The sequence below is a fragment of the Oncorhynchus mykiss genome, chromosome 21 (genome assembly GCF_057628025.1).
Source record: "Oncorhynchus mykiss isolate SJ-2025 chromosome 21, ASM5762802v1, whole genome shotgun sequence".
Taxonomy (NCBI): domain Eukaryota; kingdom Metazoa; phylum Chordata; class Actinopteri; order Salmoniformes; family Salmonidae; genus Oncorhynchus; species Oncorhynchus mykiss.
The window spans coordinates 36,699,782-36,719,273 of record NC_143042.1 but is presented as its reverse complement, the minus strand read 5'-3'; the positions used below and the strand labels follow the sequence as shown (position 1 = coordinate 36,719,273).

The following is a 19,492-nucleotide window of genomic DNA, read 5'->3' as shown; positions in this document are numbered from 1 at the left end:
TTGGATTGTTCAAAGTGTACAGGCAAAGCAGTAAACCAATCATTGTTTGCATACTTTTCCTCTGATTAGGCTATCATTACTATTAAACTATTTTAGGAGTCATATTTTATTTATTTATTGTAGAGTAGGTCAGTATAGTAGGCTACATGGTCTAATGCATCCACTCTAAATCTAGAAGTACATGATACTCACCGTTTGGATTCAAGATTTAAAGGACTGCAAACCTCCAATATATTCATTAGCCTACTTTGAACGTCTGTTCTTTAGATAATATTAAATATATGAGCCCATGTAGACTATTTGAACATTTTAACTAATACATTTTCTCTGCATCGTTTTTGGCTAGCGTTACTCTGTCCGTAACCTGTAGGCATAAAGCGCAAGACAAGACTACCGCCATTTCGATACAGCCTGAACTAAATTCTGAGCTTTGAAATCACAGCGTTCACCAGAGCAGGGACAACGGGTGTTGGTCCCTCAGCCGAAAGTGTCTCATTTTGTTTTGTGGACAGTTGTTTGTGAAATCATTTAATCATCAAATCCGTGCTAAAATGGACGGATTTACATCGTCTTCATTCATTAGCCTGTATAGGCATCAATTAAAGCCTAAAGACATATCACCTGTTGGCTACGGTTATAATGGCTATTGTATGCATCCGAAATTATTACTTTGTATACATCACTTATAAATTGTGACTTGTGTTACAAATAAATATTAAGACGTGTGACCTGATATCAAAATAAATATACCATCTATATACCTGTATTATGTAGCCTGTACATCTTCCCAAATATAACATACAGTTAATTAAAAATGTTCCAAACATTTCTCCTTTCATTACATATCAGAGTTTTTGGTGGAGACCAAACGTTGCATTCTACTGTAATGCTTTGACATGCAGATGTAGGCCTAAATGAGTTGAGAATGAAGTTGCCTACACTGTAAACGGTCGCCAAGTTACTGTAACAAAAGGTACAGTATGTTACCTTCCAAATAAACTTTGATTTAACAGTAAAACAAAAGTATTGTCTTTATGATTTACCACCACAGACACATTGCAAGCAAATTTAGTAAATACAATATATTCAATTTGTTAAGTTTATAATGTCAGTTTATCCGTGATTAGAATTTAAGTGATGAATGATTGGCCTTACCGTTCCATGAGGCAAAATGCAATCATTAATTCAAAGCATAGGCTACACAATTCAACAGTCGGTTAAAGGTAGGCTCAATTGTTTCCACTATTCAGACGCTGTTGAGGTTCATGCAGTTGGGACACCAGACTGCAGGCTTCTGGCTCCAGAAACAGGACATCGGATATTAAAACCTAATCGTCTCCAAACAAATAGTTTGACACATGACAGCATGGGTCATATGTTTCATGTTCAATTTTCACCCCTTCTCTCTCTCTCTCTCTCTCTCTTTAAAATATCTGAAATGAATAGAATTGTGCCCCGAGAGCATTGTCTCGCTCTACCGGGAGAGCATAGCCTTGTATTTGGGTATGATAGGCGAGACCCACCGAGAGTGTTCGAAACTCTCTCATCTCTATTCTGACGAGTTGAATCTGATTGACATCAACCACAGAGCAAAGCGCAAATATAGGCTAAGGTTGACTCTAACAAATTCCTACAACAAAATCATGATAATGATAAAAAATCATGATAAATAATATATGTATTTGTATAGGCGTATGTTAATAAGTTAACACATTTCAATAAACGTGTATTGCATGTTCTTGTGTTGCTATAGTTGCGGGTCTTGGTGCATAGGCCTAAACCCACGAGGAACACCTGTCTTCACTAATTGCCGTGCACCCCCCTCCCCTCGCTCTCTTCAGAACCCCTCAGTTCCAATGTCCATTCTACTTTAAAACATGTAACACATTGGAAGAATTGCAGAGACAATCAATGATATGCCAATCAACCATCATACATTTTTAATTGAAGAATAAGTCTATATGATAGTTAATAGTTTTTTTTTTTTAAGAAAATATGTTCCTTTTTAGTAAAGACAATTAAGATGTATGAAAATGAATATATAGCTGTAAAACTTTTAGCAAAAATGTAGCCTAAAACCAATGTCATGACCTTCAATGCATGCTGGAACAAATGTCGATAGAAATTTATAAACATCTTTACAGATACTATACTAATAACAATAATGAAATCCCTGTAAATCCCAAAATAGCAATTAATTATCGTTAACATTTAACAATGTTATGTTTTAAAAACCCTTACAAACTCCAAGCATGGCAGGGGACCAGTATCAGAGAATGCAACCGAAATTGCTATATTTTATATATACGTCTATCTGACTCAAATAGCTCGAGGCTAACCCCTGTCATAGCCTATAACGCAACACAACCTATAACTCAACACAACTTGTTTGCAAAATCTTATTTTAAAGATTTGATGGTGTAAAGCCTGTTGAATATGAACACTGCTCCGTGTTCAGAGCGAACCGACGGATTGCAGTAATCTGGATTGATTGACAGAATCCATGCCCACTGGGAGTTGAATCAGACGCACAAACACTATATAAACTAACATTTGTCTGCTAGATTAAGTTTATATAGGCTAACGAACGATTCATTATAGAGTCTGTATCGCTACCTGTAACTTTTTTTTTTGTATGTGCAACCTATAACCTTTTGGTAGCCTAACCATTGTGAACCTTGTAAAACAGTAATTAGTTATGGGAAATACAGTTGTACGAAATAGTTATGCTGATGGTGTGTGAAGATTCGAAGATGAACACTTTCTTCGAGCTTTAAGTAGGATTCGGCAGATGTGTGAAATAGGCCTTATAGGGGGAATGGAACAGTCTTCATAATGCTGTTTATAGATGACTGGAAAGAGACTGAAGAATTCAACTCAATTCAACTTTATCCCCACAGGGGAAAGTAAGAAAGGAGAGTCAGTTTACGAGATCATATCAACCCAACATCCTCCACTTAAAATTAAAATACAGTGCACAACAGATATCATTCTGTGATTGAAACAATTATGGTCCCATGGGAAACCATAGACTTTCGCAGTTGTAGCAATAAGACTGGTAAAATATTGGATGTTCAATTTAAGACATTATTTGCAGTGAAAATGGAAAGGGAAAAACTATGATTGGCAATGGGTAAGTGGTGATACTATTTTACATTTTGAAAACTTTGAACTGCATTTTGAATAGTTGTATAGTTCATCACGTGTGATGGCTAGGGAAGAGGGATTGCGCTTGTGGAAGGGTGTATATGATTATAACCAAAACACATTTTGTGCGTGTGGTTTATACTCCCTCACACAGAGCTGTTGTGGCAATCAGTCGTCTCTTGTCTTGCTGCTGAGTGGAGGATCTGATTGTCAGGTCCATTCAACGCATTGACAGATTACAACATCTGAAACGAATAATGAGCAATTTGAATAATTAGCATCTTCCTACCTGGCAAAACTGTTATTATGTAATCCCAATCATTTACAATGTGGATGTTTTTTGCTTTATAATTGTGTAGGCCTACAACAGACAGACAATCACATGCAGTTGTTCCCAGTTACAATTAGCAACAGCCACAATTAGGCCTACTGCGCAGTCATAACAACGGTTTAGGCATTCAATTAACTCGAATTAACTAAAAGCCTTTTCAATAGGGAAATTTCAATGGCTATTCAATGTGAATTTGAGCGAGGTAGTTCACGTTTTTGTATTATATTAGGCCTAATGGGCAGATGGAACAAGGCTAAATTATTTAGCGAAGTTAATGTGTTTCTGAAGAACTGTGGTTATAGCCTATATGCCTGTGGTTTGGAAATCAATAACAATATGAACTTTAAATGAAGCCATCCAGTAAAGTATTTCTACTTTTCAATATTGAAGTCCCTTTTTTATAGACTCTTACAACTTTCATCAGTTGGAACTCTTAGTTGACAAAATTATATATTACCATCAAATGTCTTGTCCAGGAGTTGTGCAAAATGTGTTGTGTAACCAAATAGATGCATTTTTGTTACAGAAATTAGGCTGTGTAGGTAGACTATAGATCTAAGCAAGTGAACCTAATGGCCAAATCCTTTCTAGTGAACAACAAAATGTAACCTAGGCTACACTCTTCGGAAAAAAATTGGCTATCTGGAACCGAAAAGGGTTCATCGACTGTCCCAATAGAATAACCCTTTTTGGTTCCAGGTAGAACCCTTTCCACAGATGGTTCTACATCGAACCCAAAATACGTCTACCTGGAACAAAAAAGGGTTCTCCTATGGGGACAGCCAAAGAACCCTTTGGAACCCCATTGTTCTAAGAGTGTATAGGCCACTTCTGTTTTATCATTGACGTTTTAGCTATGCTATTATCCTATTAGTAGGATATGTGCATTATACACCAACTTGGTCTGTAATTGGCCTATCAAACATTCCGTAAACTCTAAGCATGCTCTATTTTTTTGTTTTCTTGGAATGCCCATACAATGGAAGCCCGTTTCTGACACACAAAAAAAAATCTCATTATGAGATACTTAAGTCATTATTATGAGATGGTAAGTTATTACGAGATATGTAAGTCATAATTATGAGATAGTGTCTCATTATTCCGACTTTCTATCTCATAATTATGACTTTCATATCTCATAATTATGACTTTCATATCTCATAATAATGTCTTACCATCTCATAATAACAGCTTACTATCTCATAAGTATGACTCATTATTCTGACTTACTATCTCATAGCTCGTTGGGTTTTTTTGTTGGCGGGAACAAGCTTCCATACATTCCAGATTTGTAGAAAGGAATTTCATGATTTTCCTCTCAAAATAATGGCAAAATTGCCTACCGTGGTTTACTGAACTCATTGCATCCATTGACTATTCCAGGCTTCGAGTAGTTTCGTTATATATTTTTTTGTAATGAAGTTTAAACTAGTTTGGAAAAATGTCTATAGTGTTCCATTGTTTATTGTATTATTAGAATAAAAAGCACATTGTTAAACTTAATAAATACAAATCTAGTTATTATTCAGTAGCTGGTTTCACAGACTTTTTTTTTTACTCACCTTTTCAGTCCAAGTGTTAGATGAACAAAAAAAATGTTGGCCCAAATGTAGGCAAAAATTCAGTCAAAAAATGATGTGTTTGCTCAACTTGTCTCATATGTTCATTGAGCTGTAAATTATTATTTGAGCATCTTACCTAAGTAAATGTATGGAACTAGTTACACACACAGTGCTTTTAACAAACAATGTTTCCAACTTACATATTTGACATGTATGATTATGTTGTACAGTAACTATTATCTAACATGTCCTCTCCTGGGATTTGAACTCTTAGTTCATGCCATTCCGATCTTCCTGCGCTGCCACCATGTCCGTGTCAATTCTCGGTTAATCTGACTATTCTCTCATTGATTTGATTGACTTATTTCAGCAGTTTGGGGGTTTTTCTGTATTGTTGTCCAGTGCTGGTGGAGCATATTACTTTGAAGTGCAAAATGTAACAATGTAGATTAAATCAGTAATTAACACAGACATGGTGGCATAGCAGGAAGACTGGAGTGAACCAAGAGGTTTTGAGTTCAAATCCAGGTAAGAACATGTTTAATATTCATTACTGTATAAATGAACATGCACAATGTAATCATGTAGCCTTTGTTAACTTGTGTCAAATATGTAAATTGAAAACATTGTATGTCAAAGCACTGTGTGTGTGTAATTAGTTCCACAGACTTTTTTTATTTAATGCCCAAATAATAATTTCTAGTTGAATGAACATATGATACAATTTGTGAAAACACATTTTAAGTTGACTTAATTTTTGCCTACATTTTCTAAAGTTGGGCCAAATATTTTTTTAGGTTCAGTTAACAATTGGACCGAAGTGTTGAGTAAACAAAAAAGGCTGTGGAACCAGTTACTCAATAATAATACATATATATATTTATTTGTTTACAGTGAAGGGTTCTTCGGCCGTATACACTTCTTGGAACGTACACTGACTGATCTGTCTGTTTACCAATCAAAGACGAGCAAACCGGATATTACGTTGCTGGTGACAGCCTCTTTAAAGTGCACCCTGCCACAACATTATTGTCCATATGACTGTCACACCGTCAAGACAAAGCAAAACTATCGCCACCAAGATTATCTGAACAATCATACAAGATTTATAGGCTACACACAGTTAATGGCTCGGTCAAGCCTCGCTTGGTTCGTTATGCCTCGTATGTGACCCTTTCCCCTGTTTGAACGCCCCTCAACATTCTCTACACATACATTATTGCACTCTCCAAAGGAAGAAGACCCCGAGCAGACCACCAACAACCCAACATCCGTGACCACGCCAAGACAGCTCCACCGAAACCAACAACTCAAACGGTGGTAAATTTAACTGATTTCAAGCCCATGCTCAGGGGTGCAAGGTTTATAGGACAAAAAGTGTAATTTCTTGAATGCAGAGAGTGAACTGACTGTGCTGTACAGAGGCTGACTGTTCCTCTGCTGGTTACGCGCTCGTCTTTCATTTTATTTATATGTGGGTGAGCAAGTGTAGCACCTCCCAGCTTCTTTGGTCATAGATCTGGTCTCCCCTTGTAGACTATACACTTACTGTACGTACAACATGCATGTTAGATTTAGCGCGGTCCTATAGCTGAGGAGGGACCCTAGGCTTGTCCAAAGGGCCCCCTCATTCTCACCACCATCCACGATCTCTCTCCTGTACTTCGGATCGCAAGATAGTGCTGAAACATGCCGAGACACTTGCAGTGCAGCTCGGTTCCATCCCAGGTTGGCGTGGCGGGTTCTGTTTTTTAACTGGATCTACTCTGGGGCATGGTCTGCCTCACCACAGCTGAAGAGAACTATTGCAAATGACTTAAAGGTGCAAAGAGTAGCAATAACTGCCCAATAGCGAGGTGAAGAATACAGAAGATCTATACACCAATATTCAAATCGATGTTCGATCAAGCCACGAATATGGGGGATGAGATCGGCGAGGATCGCAACAACCACCGCCTTGGATCCAACTCTCAGTGCCGTGACGGGATAGACAAATGCCATACCGAACTTGGGGGCAGGTCGCCGGTGCAGAGCACAACCGATACCCCGGGTACATCGGCTTCCACCCCGACCTCCTCCAGTGAAGACGGACATGATAAACTTTTAGGAGTGGACCCAGACTACTGCCGGAGGATTTTAGTTCGAGGTTAGTAACGAAATATGATTTATTATTGTTGTGGCGAAAAATTTAAATCTATATTGCAAAAAGAGGGCACATATTGTCTTGCATACGTTACTGAACAACACCAGGTGTTTATAATTCTTAATATTTGAGAATTTCCATTAAATTAATTTAATATATGTAATGCATTTGCAAATATACCACTATTGCAATCACAACTACTAATAGCCTAATTCTACAACTACTACTACTACTAGGTTACTAGGCCATGTTACTACACTGCTACTTCTACTATAATACTTTTACGCTTACAAATAAACAAATAGTTGCAGTGATTTATTGTAAATACAATCAAATAAGGTATTTCATATGCAGATGAAGATATAATACTATATATGTCCAATATACAAAAGGAATATATAGCTAGCCTATATTCTGGCTCCTGATACCTTTTTGAAACAAATTTGCTATATATAGATTAAAATGTACAGTAGAGCTTAGAGATAATGATAACATATAATAATAGCAGTAGCTGCTTTGTACTATATGAATCAACAAATTAGAAGTAATGATTGGCAAACAAACTACTTTAAAAAAAAACACACAAACCATCATGTGTACTTCTGTGTGGGTTTATTCATTTTTATCTTTGTTTGAGTTAAGGTATTATTACTCAAAATTAAGCAATATGTTGTCCATGCTCTCTTAGATTAAAATAAATTGAGCCCCACCTTTCTAGCCCTATTGCCATCTTTGGATGGAATTCTCCAAAATGTGTAGACTAACTTAATAGTTATTTTAACAATTGTATATATTTATATTGCTATATATATAAATATTGTGGTTCTTAGGATCTACAACTTCTTAAAAAAAATGTGTTGAGAATGAAACAAAACACAAGTTACTATTTTCAATTTCCAAATATATAATTGTGTAATTAGTGGCCTACTCTATGCATGAGTCACACAACTGATATCTCCATAGTTTATTTCACCATGTCCAAAAATCTTGGAAGTGTATGAGCCATGATGACAATAATGGTTCAATAGTTTGTAGTAAATTATGACAATAATCATTGTGGGGGGGGGGGGAGATCCCGTCAACAACATTCCTTTCTCATAACAAAACACCATGCCATATTTGTTATATTACTAATTACCTTCCTAATGCGTATTAAAATATAGTAAAATAGTTCCAGGAGTATGCATTTTCAGAAAAGAAAAAGAAGAAACAGTTTGTAAAAGAAAAAACAGTTTGTAAAACATGTGAAATTGTTAAAGGTGTGTGCAAAATGACAAAATACTTATTGCATGTCAAATAGGCTATAGTAGTTATAGGCTATGCGACTGACTGACTTAGAATATAAATTAATTGAATGCAACTCAATAGTTTTGTTCAGAGCGTAATGACGTCTCTTTGCACTGCTCTTTAGTCAGGGCTGTAAAATGCATTACAATGTCAATGTCAACAAACCCTAAAGTAATGCATTTTTTGTTTGTTGTTTAATCCTTAGTGAGATAATATCACAATTATGATTATGGCTTTCTAAGTAAATAGTCATAGTGAGCAGCAAAAAAACAGTTTATTTTTGAAACGTTTGAACTTGTTGGCCTATTCATAATATTCAAGTTGACCACTTATTTCTAAAATAGCATATCCATGCCCCTTACCCGGATAGTTCTCACACCAATGTGAGATGAATATTTGTCATGGATACCGTAACACCATATATCAGTTAATCACCAAACTATTAGCCCACAAAAACACTGATAAATTAATATTATCTTCTTACAAAAAACAGTTACCCCCCTATTTGTGCACATTTGATTTTCACCAAATGTATAAATGAACCTTTCATTTGAACAACGATAATCATACACATCACCTACAGGAAAGGTCTACATAATTGAATTCATTGCGCGTGCCCCGGGGCTAAATGAACAGAAAGCCGGGTAATTGTAGAAGTGAACAGCCTCGGCGGTAGACTGAGATTGATTAGATGTGGTGAGGGCGAGTTGAGCGTTTTTGGCAGAGTTGCTCGGGACACCAAGCTCGCAATACCCGGTGTCACTATTTGTTTTTAAAGCTGATGATTGAATGCGCTAGGTACCGCTTGAGAAGCCGAGGTCAGAGAAAGGTCAGGCGGGTCTGTCTGTGCAAAGTCTCGATGTGCGTGCAAACCGTTTGAAAGGCCCTGCTGCAAAGTTGTACATTTTGATGATTTTAATATTGGGTATTATGAATGAGTAGATGTTTAGTTAGAAATGATAAATATGCACAATGTTGGAACGGGTTGGAATGGTGTCCCGAGCTCGTGCTAACACCATGGATGCTTGCATGGAAGTTGGACAAGCTCTACGCAGAGACCGTGCCGTATAGGCCCTATAGATGCTATTTCCTCATGAAATGCGCAATATATTGGCTGTAGGGCCTATGTGGATGAACCACATAAGCCCTACGTATAGCCTACAACCCTTCAAACAGTATACGGTGGTTACGCATGATGCAGTACGCCTATATAATGTTCTATTCTTTCAAGAAATTCAGATTTGTTATATCTTCTATAACTTTGATTACATTTAAGTTTTGCTGAGGAATTGAAATAGATTTAGACGCAACATGATTCGACAGATCTAGGCTACTGCTCCTTTGACATATTTATTTTATGGTGGGACCCAGCTTGGTTAGTCTATATGTTTTGCACTTAATAGGTTTTTGGTATTGCATAAATAGCATCTTAGGCATATTCCATACTTGTATATAAAAACACACATTTCATGATGTTTTACTGAACAAAACGATTTCACGTTGTCCCATAAATGTCTATATTTAACGTTGTGTACTGATGCGTCAACTAGCCGGTTACACTATATTCTCCAGGGTGGATTCTAGGACTCATGGCAAATGCAGAGGTTTAATTTGAAATATAACTCTGAGAACATGCTCTCCAAAAATGTAGGCCTACTTGCGCTGAGACAGACAATTACGTACGGGTAGGCCTATAATTTAACAATGGGATAGGGAAGTATCTTTCAGTTCTCATTGTTCTGGCTATAACTTTTTGAGAATATTCCCCAAACACGGCACAAAAATAAAAGCAAGCTACTATGGTGAATGTGTGAAACTCAGAGGTAGCCTATTCTCCAATAAAAATACAAATAAATGGTATACCTTACTTATGTCCAGTTCATTACATACTGCAGCACACTATATTCTCCAGGGTGGATTCTAGGGTGGATTCTAGGACCATTACATACTGCAGCACACTACAGGACCATGGCCTACTCTCAGTTGAAAATGTGGAATAACTATTCTAAGGCATTTTACGCGTAATATCTATCTATCTAACGAACGGATATATGCCTGTTATCTCTGTAAGGTGCATTGAGTTTTATTTAGGGATATTGTGATTCTTACAATATATTATCCATCTATTACTTCTTCCCCTTTTATTTATTTTTTACTACAAACTTGACTAGCCTATATTTCCAAGGAAGACAACTAGATGTCAATGTCCTCATACTGAAAACAATGATCACGTCAAGAGATTATTATTATATATATTGCGTAGGAGCACAATGTTTAACCAAATCTTCCTGGTCGGTACAAAAAATAATGACATTGGTAGGCTACTACAGTGTGTGCAACTATAATACGACTTTGGGACATTTCACACACGGTGTCTGGCTGTATATCCACAGATGCCAAGGGCACCATCCGGGAGATCGTGTTGCCAAAGGGTCTGGACCTCGACAGGCCAAAACGAACGCGGACATCATTCACCGCCGAGCAGCTCTACCGACTCGAGCTGGAGTTCCAGCGCTGCCAGTACGTAGTCGGCCGCGAGCGCACTGAGCTGGCGAGGCAGCTGAACCTGTCCGAAACACAAGTAAGAAACATACATAATTTGACAGTGTACGCCTATTTCTTCAGAAGTGGTGCGTTATCGATAATATATTGATATCCTATTGTGCCAATAAAGACAACTTGTATAGGTAACCTTGAGTCCCCATTGTAGGCCTATATATTAGATTGAAAGGTATGCTTTTTTTAAGGAAGGCTATCATGATAACTCATGTCACATTCTATAATGTCTCAAATGTTTTTACACCCAACTTTTGTCATGGAGATGCATCTACTAAGGAGAAAGCACGACGTGTACATCTAACATCATAACCAATGTCTTTTTTTGGAAACTCCAATGGTCATCATGATATAGGCTAGGATTTGCGCAAGGGCTCCATTCTTGGGTTCTATCCATGAGTCCATATTGTCAGTGCTGACTTTTCTTAGCGGGAATTCACAGTAGCTCCATCGCCAGACGTCTCATGTAAATAAACCAAACAACATAACCACCTCGATGCTTTCCAGTAAGTATTCAATACTAATAATAGCCTAATAATAATAACAGGTATTTGTGTTATTTAAACGTTTTTGTTGTAGATACCCGTGGGTTGTAGCCTATAAAACAAACATTAGTCTAGACAACAGTAACAAGGGACAGATGGATGTAGGCTAGGCTGCTATAGCCAGTGCCCTCCACATGAATGATTGAGCAAGGATGGAGAATAACACACAACATGGTGTGAAAGAATAGGGCCTCATTTGTTATGTCAACTGATGCATTACTTTGCCTCTGATCCAATTATACGAGTTATGTCTATATAACTAAACTAGTTACATGTCAAGATAACATAATTTCCACAATACATTTAGTAGGCTAGACCTAACGCAATGTGTCGTCCATAAATCCATTCCTGAAAATGAAAGATTGAAAGGGTTCGTGTGAATGAAACCACTTCTTAAATACGCTGTAGGCCCTATTGTCGAAAGGACCGTGTCCAATACCAAGTAGCCTCCAGTTAAACTGCATCTCCCTGACCACTGTTAAGAATCACCTTAATTCGCCACGTACATTTATATGTACCAGGACTTTGACCTGGTGAAATGGTGCTAACCACAAAACTGAATTTATACAGGCAGAATATCTAAACGAAGAATTTACACATAATCCACATATTCTATAGATACAGCAAAAACGGAACAATTACACATAGGCTAGCTGTAGCCAACATAGCTGATAAAAATTGAGAATTGTCCAGCGAATTGATAACCGCTACAGATCAATGGCAATGATGGAGAGGAGACGAGACGAGGAAAGGAAGCTAATACCTTTGGGACGCAAGCAGCCACATTCATGCAATGTTCTTCAGGGCATAGCAGTGGGAGGGGCCTATTTCGACCACTTGTTAGGGGAAAGAGAATGTATGGGGTATATAGGTTACTGGGTGGCAGCAATACATTGGTTCTAGGCCTACAGCCATTCTTTCAGATTGTTTAAAACTATAATAATCATATATTTCTATAGTCAATATTGTCAGTCATAATTTTGCACAGTAACCGAAAGGTTGCAAGATCGAATACCCGAGCTGAGAAGGTAAAAATCTGTCGTTCTGCCCCTGAACAAGGCAGTTAACCCACTGTTCCTAGGCCGTCATTGAAAATAAGAATTTGTTCTTTACTGACTTGCATAGTTAAATAAAGGTAAAAACAAAAAAATAATTAATCTGGAGGCTATTAAAAACAATACCCAGAAGGTGTTGGAGCATTTTAGAGCAATTTCTTGAAGCTGTGTCCATTGAAATTGTGAACTTCGTCTGCTAATATATTTTGCTTTGATTGTTTTGATCATTTACAACATTGAACAGTCCCAGGAGAAAATTTGCATATAAGCCCTAATCAACGAATTTAAAATAAAAAATACCCCAAAAAACAAAGAACAACCACATTAGGCGATTAATCATTCTGTCATTTCTAAAAGCTTTCACTTTTTATGTTTCGGTGAAGTTCAATTTCAGAGTTTATATGTTCACTTTGTTCGAGTAGGCCTCGAGGCTCTTAGCTGTATCTTTATGAGTTGCTGCTATTCAAGGCTTTAAAACGAGTGATTTGATTTTCAGGTCCACTTACAGTGCGTTTTAAAGCATTGCCTTTTGAGAAGTTATTGCTTATCGGTTTTGAGAGCGAGTGGTCGTGAAATGTACGATTGAGCGTAGTAATAGTAATAGCTTTTATGAATAATTTATAGTACTAACTCAGCTTAACTAAAGGCAACATTATACTTTGATGGTCAGAAACACGATTTTATCTTCAATTTCAGGAGGAGGTGAGAACTAAAATGCACATTTGGGAAAAAAATATACTCTGATTTCTGAGTGCGTTTTGGCAACCTCATTCGTATTCATCCTCTCCAAATATTTCCAGTCAGAGTCAAGTTCATTTTACAGCACCATGCAATACATTGTATCCACAATATTCTGATTCTGTAGTGTCCAAGCAGCCTCATAGGCCTGTTGGAGGGGAGGATGTTCACCTATTACTATTGTCAACATGTCTACTTTGGCATCCAAACAAACAATATATTTCGAAGTAAAGTCACACCAAGTTATCCAACTAAACAAAACGTTTAATGTTATATCTAGTGTCTAGCACAACATTCCAGTAAACTTCAACCCAAGGCTATCACAAATCCTATTTTTGCTGTTAGCTATGTAGATGTGGGCCTCTACATGGTTTGGTAACGGCAAAGAGTGTTTACATCAAACGTCTCTTCACTTAGCGCCTACTGAGACATGTAAATGCACACTCTCTCGTCGATTTCTTTCGATTAAAAAAGATCGGATGAAGTAGATATTACAAATGATTGAATTCATCAAATGCTATACTAGGTCCTACTTGATTTGTCAAGAGATAATAGCCTAATATCAAAATGTAATCGAGTAAATGTAATAGGCTCTTAGCCTGAACCTTAGTGCATCCAACAACGTAATAACATGTAGCCTAATTTAGCCAAGCATGTTTTGTGCTGTAACATATAGCTCAAATTGCTCAATTTAGACATTGGTAGGCCTATTTTATATTCCGTGTTACCAGCACGAAATCTCGGTCACGAAAGGCTTCATTGGGCTTAAAACATGTCGTTTTTATAATGTTTTTATAATGTTATCAAAGGCACACCTCAATGGGGGTTGACCTGTGATATTGCACACTCACTGGGCACGGACGTCAGTTCAACATCTAGTTTGATTTACATTTGGTTGAGTTGCCAACTAACGTGAATTCAACGTGAAATCAACAACTAAATGTCACTTAATTGGATTTACGTTAAAAGTTTAGTGAAACATATACGAAATTCCCTTATACGAAATGTCTTTATTGATGACTTTTTGCAAATCCAATCAGCATTCCAAATTGAATCGAACATCATCACATTCAATCATTTTTGTTGTTGCTGTGGTTGTTGTTGAAATGACTTGTGGGGAATGTGATGTCATTCACGTAAATAGTTTATTGTTCCAAAGTTGACGGATTCCTAAGCGCTAGTGTTTCGGGATATAGGCGTTGACAAAGATGTAACTCGAATATGTTTGGTCACTATCAAAATTCCACAGGCAACGAGCTACAGGCTGCATTTACATTTAGCCCAAATGTCATGAAAGATATATGATAATGTCCTTATTTTGCTGTTCGTTCACGTGATAGGCTAAACATCAAACGGTTTGTTTAGGTATAGGTATGACATGAATAAGCCATCCTTATAATAATAGCCTCATGTAAGACAACTTATTCAATGAGGTGCCAATGTGCTTTGGGCAACCTAAACAGTTTCGCAGTAAAAACAAAGTTAATATCCAGACCAGTTGTGCGTAAAAGCTTTGAGTTCACCAAGAGACACGGGCTTCATGAAAGCAAACTATTTGAGAGGGGATGAATAACATTTCAAGTAAAATCCTCCCTCACGCAGGAAACACCTCGCCTCTCCCCAGAGCCCAGCAGGTGGCTCCCCCTTCCCGCGTAACGCGGCGGGGAGCCCCGCACTCTTGGCACGCTATGGAGGTTGTCTTGGGATGTCTGCGCGGCTACTAAGTATCGCCTACGCCAGGTGCACCTTCCTAGCATGCTAAACGCCGCCGGTTCACAGGCACTGTAGGGGAGGAGACCTGTTACTTTAGCAGTTAGAGGAGTTACTTGAGCTCTGGTGAAAGTTTCTCATCATTTGCAAATCAGTATTCTAACATTTTTTTGAAACACGATAATTGAGACCAGCGAAGCATGAAGCATCCACTGACTTCACCAGTTATGTTTCAAAGACCTCTCCATTATGACAATTCATATTATATCAGGGGATACATTGATAAAGGCATGGTAATGGTTTTTCTATAGCTGCTATGACTGTGACTCCTCTTTTTCGGTTTAGCAGCACTGACTTACTCAGCTGGCAAAATACTAAAATTACATTTCTGGGTGGTTCTGATTCTGAATCCCAAATTTTGCTTGCTTGGTTTTCCTCAATTGTTTTCTCAGACCCTTGTTTTACATTTAAGCTTACAAGTATATTTTGGGTTGACCCTCGGTTAATACCTCCATACAATTTGGAGCCCTTTCATCCCGTCCACTTGCTTTCTCCTCCAATATTTAAACGTGATTCAATTACGTCTATCAATCCACCGAGTAGGCTTTTTCAGCTTGCTTGAAAAACACCATAGTCTAAGAGTGTGCCCGAAACAGCGACTTACTCCCTATATAAAGGGGCCCTACCCCATAGGGCTCTGTTTGAAAAATAATGCACTATATTCGAAATAGGGTGCCATTTCAGACACACAGTAGACAGGGTCTAATGATTATCTTTCACATCGAGAAATGTTAATGGCTTTCATTATGTTACCTTTTAATTTGAACTTGGCTGTACATAAGCTATACATTCTACAATGTGAGGAATGAAGATATCTTATTGGTGGGTGGTGGCCCTAGGAGGAATGGAGATGTCTTATTGGTGGGTGGTGGCCCTAGGAGGAATTGAGAGGTCTTATTGGTGGGTGGTGGCCCTAGGAGGAATGGAGAGGTCTTATTGGTGGGTGGTGGCCCTAGGAGGAATGGAGATGTCTTATTGGTGGGTGGTGGCCCTAGGAGGAATGGAGATGTCTTATTGGTGGGTGGTGGCCCTAGGAGGAATGGAGATGTCTTATTGGTGGGTGGTGGACCTAGGAGGAATGGAGATGTCTTATTGGTAAGTGGTGGCCCTAGGAGGAATGGAGATGTCTTATTGATAAGTGGTGGCCCTAGGAGGAATGGAGATGTCTTATTGGTAAGTGGTGGCCCTAGGAGGAATGGAGATGTCTTATTGGTGGGTGGTGGACCTAGGAGGAATGGAGATGTCTTATTGATAAGTGGTGGCCCTAGGAGGAATGGAGATGTCTTATTGGTAAGTGGTGGCCCTAGGAGGAATGGAGATGTCTTATTGGTGGGTGGTGGCCCTAGGAGGAATGGAGATGTCTTATTGGTGGGTGGTGGACCTAGGAGGAATGGAGATGTCTTATTGGTAAGTGGTGGCCCTAGGAGGAATGGAGATGTCTTATTGGTAAGTGGTGGCCCTAGGAGGAATGGAGATGTCTTATTGGTGGGTGGTGGACCTAGGAGGAATGGAGAGGTCTTATTGGTGGGTGGTGGCCCTAGGAGGAATGGAGATGTCTTATTGGTAAGTGGTGGCCCTAGGAGGAATGGAGATGTCTTATTGGTAAGTGGTGGCCCTAGGAGGAAGGAAGATGTCTTATTGGTAAGTGGTGGCCCTAGGAGGAATGGAGATGTCTTATTGGTAAGTGGTGGCCCTAGGAGGAATGGAGATGTCTTATTGATAAGTGGTGGCCCTAGGAGGAATGGAGATGTCTTATTGGTGGGTGGTGGACCTAGGAGGAATGGAGATGTCTTATTGGTAAGTGGTGGCCCTAGGAGGAATGGAGATGTCTTATTGGTAAGTGGTGGCCCTAGGAGGAATGGAGATGTCTTATTGATAAGTGGTGGCCCTAGGAGGAAGGAAGATGTCTTATTGGTAAGTGGTGGCCCTAGGAGGAATGGAGATGTCTTATTGGTAAGTGGTGGCCCTAGGAGGAATGGAGATGTCTTATTGATAAGTGGTGGCCCTAGGAGGAATGGAGATGTCTTATTGATAAGTGGTGGCCCTAGGAGGAAGGAAGATGTCTTATTGGTAAGTGGTGGCCCTAGGAGGAATGGAGATGTCTTATTGGTAAATGGTGGCCATGGTAGGACAACACTTTTAGCACCATTTACTGAAATGACTTTTCCCTCAGACTGAAATGATGGTCTAGACTGAAACAATTATGTTTTACAAAATACTTAAGCGAATGAGGGTTTATCTTTTTACTCTTGTTTAAATGATGACAAGATATCGTAATCTGTCACCTGACAGGCTCTCAACCCCTTTGGACATAAAGAAGTTGCGTCAACATAGTTTCCATGTTATTTCAACTTGACTATTATGTTATTTTATTGTTCAAAACTGGTTGGATTATGGGAAATGAGACAGTTATGCATATAGCTGCCCAGAAACCTCTCTTTACCTACCCAACACTCTTCCCATCCCAACTGAGTTTACCATCACCAGGGACCATTTTACTTACATTGCAATGTATCGATATATTGTTCTCTGCTGCCCATCTGTGGAAAAGCCATGGATTTAATGGTGGAAGGGGGTGTTTAAAACTGGTTTAATCCCGGGCTGGGACAAGTGGTAGAAGGCTAAGTGACAAAATGTTTTTACCGAGCAGCTATGGCCAAACATTTGGGTGTATTTTGATCTTTCAAGGCAGCAAAGCTTGCTAACATGCACAATCAGATGGGCCGTTTGAGCTGCTGGAAAACATCCACAACCATGTTTGTTTTAGAGACTTGTGTATGAAGTACAGTAAGTGCTTGTGTGTGTATTGTTGATCATGTCTAGAGTGGTATGCAACCTCCAACCCTGTATTCTGCAGAACTGAATGCAAGATAAAAACAGAGATATGAAATGCTGGAAACAAACTGTCGAAACAAGGGCTCATTTATTCTATGCTGTACTGACCCTAGATCTTCGCGCTTGAGAGAGAGATACAGAGGCAGAGGGACTGACAGATAGAGAGAGCAGAGACCCAGAGAGTGGATCTGATCCTAATCTTACTAAAGCCCTGTGAGGAGATAGGATCGAGGACATATTAAAAAGATGCATAACACCTCTGTTTTGAAACATCAGCTTGTCCGAATCCTATACACACAGACATCCCTACTAATACCTTCTCTGCTGACAAACATCCCTCTGTCACTTCTCCTTCTGGGGAGCTCAGCTCTTTAGACCCGACCCACAGTAACCGTCTTAGTGCACCACGGGTACATGAGTGGCCATATGTGTGCAGGGGCCAGGAGTTTTCCCTAGCCACGTTGAATAACCGGACCAGGGATAACTCCAGGGCCTATGTAAAGTTTCCATATATACTGTAGTACAGTGTCTCTCTTCTTTTTTTTGAAACAGCAGCAGTTGGGCTTCTAGAGCAGGTTTTGGGGTCAGTTGGAGTTGAAAGCAGTCAAACCGGGAGGCAAACTGAAATTTGCAATTCAATAATTTAAAGAAGGGTATATAGTTTTAATGACCTCATTTTGGGATTTTCAAATTTGTATTTGTATTTATTACGGATTCTTCCTGGAGTCCAGCAAAAAAAAGCATTAATACATTAACAAAAATAATAAAAAATTCAATATCATCATAACAGATTTCACAACATATTAAGTGTGTCCCCTCAGGCCTCTACTCTACTACCATATATTTATAACACTAAATCTATGTGTACATGTGTGTGTAGTGCGTTTCTTATCGCGTGTTTGTATGCATGTGTCTTTGCTTTTTGTTGCTTCACAGCTCCCGCTGTATTTGTATCTGTTTTTGAAATCTAATTTTAATGCTGGCATGAGTTACTTGATGTGGAATAGAGTTTCATCTAGTCATGACTCTTTGTAGTACCGTGCACCTCCCATAGTCTGTTCTGGACTTGGGGATTGTGAATAGACCTTTGGTTGTCATGTCTTGTGGGGTATGCATGGGTGTCAGAGCTGTGTGCCAGTAGTTCAAACAGACAACTCGGTGCATTCAATATATCAATACCTCTCACAAATACAAGTAGTGATGAAGTCAATCTCTCCTCCACTTTGAGCCAGGAGAGATTGACATGCTTATTATTAAGGTTAGCTCTCTGTGTACATCCAAGGGCCAGCCGTGTTGCCCTGTTCTGAGCCAATTGCAATTTTCCCAAGTCTCTTTTTGTGGCACCTGATAACAGGATTGAACAGTAGTTCAGGTGCAACAAAACTAGGGCCTGTAGGACTTGTTTTGTTGACAAAGCAGAGCAGCACTTTTTTTACGGACAGACTTCTCCCCATCTAAGATACCATTGTATCAATATTTTTAGAACATTACAGTTTTTTACAATCCAGGGTTACACCAAACAG

General features: G+C 38.8%; 1 protein-coding gene across 1 annotated transcript in view; it reads left to right on the top strand.

Annotated features, from left to right (window-relative positions):
• Positions 1-6,068: 6,068 nt before the first annotated feature.
• Positions 6,069-19,492, top strand: part of vax2 (ventral anterior homeobox 2) — a 24,505-nt gene continuing 11,081 nt past the window's right edge. Inside the window, exons 1-2 of the mRNA XM_021577849.3 lie at positions 6,069-7,186; positions 10,864-11,051. Of these exons, the coding sequence (XP_021433524.2) occupies positions 6,937-7,186; positions 10,864-11,051 (438 nt within the window). The 5' untranslated portion in view covers positions 6,069-6,936. The remainder of the gene's footprint in view (positions 7,187-10,863; positions 11,052-19,492) is intronic.